At 39.1% G+C, this 2034-nt stretch overlaps 1 protein-coding gene across 2 annotated transcripts in view; it reads left to right on the forward strand.

The window, feature by feature from the left end:
• The window catches only part of LOC106884136 (uncharacterized), a 9996-nt gene that overhangs the window by 4582 nt on the left and 3380 nt on the right, over positions 1 to 2034 (forward strand). Inside the window, exons 2-3 of one of the 2 annotated variants that reach the window (XM_014935370.2) lie at positions 168 to 413; positions 1796 to 1917. In XM_014935370.2, coding sequence (XP_014790856.2) covers positions 216 to 413; positions 1796 to 1917 — 320 coding nt within the window. In that variant the 5' untranslated portion in view covers positions 168 to 215. The remainder of the gene's footprint in view (positions 1 to 167; positions 414 to 1795; positions 1918 to 2034) is intronic. The other variant, XM_052969781.1, reaches the window with a different exon arrangement.

The raw sequence follows: 2034 nt of genomic DNA on the forward strand, positions 1-2034 counted from the left end.
TGATGTGTTTACGTCCCGTAACTTAGTGGGACATTGTAGGGTACATGTAAAAGGCCAGATCTGACTAGCTTGAGCATAAAACAGGAAGAATATTACGGCCAGATCTGATTTGAACTTAACCTGGTGAAAAATAAATGTTTTTTTTTTTTTGTTCCTTTTGTATTTAGGAAGAATCTGTTGCTGAAATAAACCTGGCATCAGATGTGGAAGAGAATATGGAAGAAGGTGAAGTTAGCAATGGCTGTGGAATGATGCAATTAGAAAATAGCAGCAATGGCTTCAGCAACAACAACAACAACAACATTGTCAGTGAAAACAACAAAAACACTTTCCATCATCAACAGCTTCAGCAGCCAACAGACTTTGCTTCATTTGATGAAACCACATTCGTCCAGGACTCGAAACACAATCAGGTAAAAATATCAGCAGACTTTATCAATTGGTGTTCACTTTGTCAAAATGTTATAGGCATAGCTTTGGTGTCTTATGGTTTGGCCTTTCTTTGTAGACAAAGCTTATCCACGATCAGCTAGTTTCATCATCATCATCATCGTCATCGTTTAACGTCCGTTTTTCCATGCTGGCATGGGTTGGACGGTTCGACTGGGGTCTGGCAAGCCACGAGGCTGCACCAGGCTCCAATCTGATCTGGCAGAGTTTCTACAGCCAGATGCCCTTCCTAACACCAACCACTCCAAGAGTGTAGTAGGTGCTTTTTTATGCGCCACCAACACAGGAACCAGAGGGGGCTGGCATTGGCTACATTCGGATGGTGTTTTTATGTGCCACCAGCACAGGAGCTAGTCAAGGCAGTGCTGGCATCGACCACATTTGGATGGTGCTTTTACATACCACTGGCATGGGAGCCAGTAAAGGCGACGCTGGCATCAGCCACGTTTGGATAGTGCTTTTTACATGCCATCATTACAGGGGCCAGAGGGGGCTGGCATCGGTCACGTTCGGATGGTGCTTTTTACGTGCCACCGGCACAGGTGCTAGCCAGGGCAAGGGGCTGGCATCGACCAACGCTGTAACCACTAATCTCAAGTTTGTTATAGCTCCCATTAATTTGAAGAGCGAGAAGAGACTGATGGCATGCAACTATTTTAGGCATTACTTAAAATAATATGATGATACACATTAATGGCTGGTTGTAGTAAATTCTGGACTCCAGGCCTAATTGTAGGGCTTTGTTGGTCAATTAAAAATCTGTAAATTGCAAAATAAGGAAACTAAAAGAATACAAATTAAGTTTTATTAAAATAAAATCTTGTAACTTAATTTAATGCATTCTTTCATCATCGTCATTTAACATCCACTTTTCCATGCTTGCATGGGTCAGAAGAAATTTGTTGAGACAGAATTTTATGGTTAGATGCCTTTCCTGTTGCCAATCTTCACCTGTTTCCAAATGAAGTAATATTTTCCCATGGCTGGATGTGTTTTTCATAATGATGATGATGATGATGCTCATTTACAATGATCATGTGATCTCTACTCATGAGTACACACACACACAAACTGCTTACAGGGTTTTGGTGAGCCTGAAACTATAGGGGAAGATACTTGCTTGAAGTACTGTGTAATGGGACTGAACCTAAGACCACAGGGTTGGGAAGCAAGCTTCTTAACCATACAGTCATGTTTGCACTTTTAAATATAAGAACTCAATCCATTTTGGATGGAATTTGGTTCTTCCTCTACTAGGATCTACTTTCATTTAATATTAGACTAAAAAGATGTTTTCTTTTCTCTTTTAATTTATTTATTAATGTCTTTTTTTTCTGTCTTGTAGCAGAATTCAGATGTTAAACCAAAGGAATCTTACGAAATACAGTCTGAGAGTTCATCATCTTCAACACCAACTTATTATCAGAAATTTAATACCACTTTAGGGCCAGCAGATAGGTTCTGTGTGTAAGTTTTGATTCTGTCTTCCTATTATTATCTTAGTTTCAATCTCTTTTTGGTTTCCATAATACTACTTTGTGTGTGTGTGTATATATATATATATATATATATATATATATATAT

Source organism: Octopus bimaculoides, chromosome 7, assembly GCF_001194135.2.
Source record: "Octopus bimaculoides isolate UCB-OBI-ISO-001 chromosome 7, ASM119413v2, whole genome shotgun sequence".
NCBI classification, from domain to species: domain Eukaryota; kingdom Metazoa; phylum Mollusca; class Cephalopoda; order Octopoda; family Octopodidae; genus Octopus; species Octopus bimaculoides.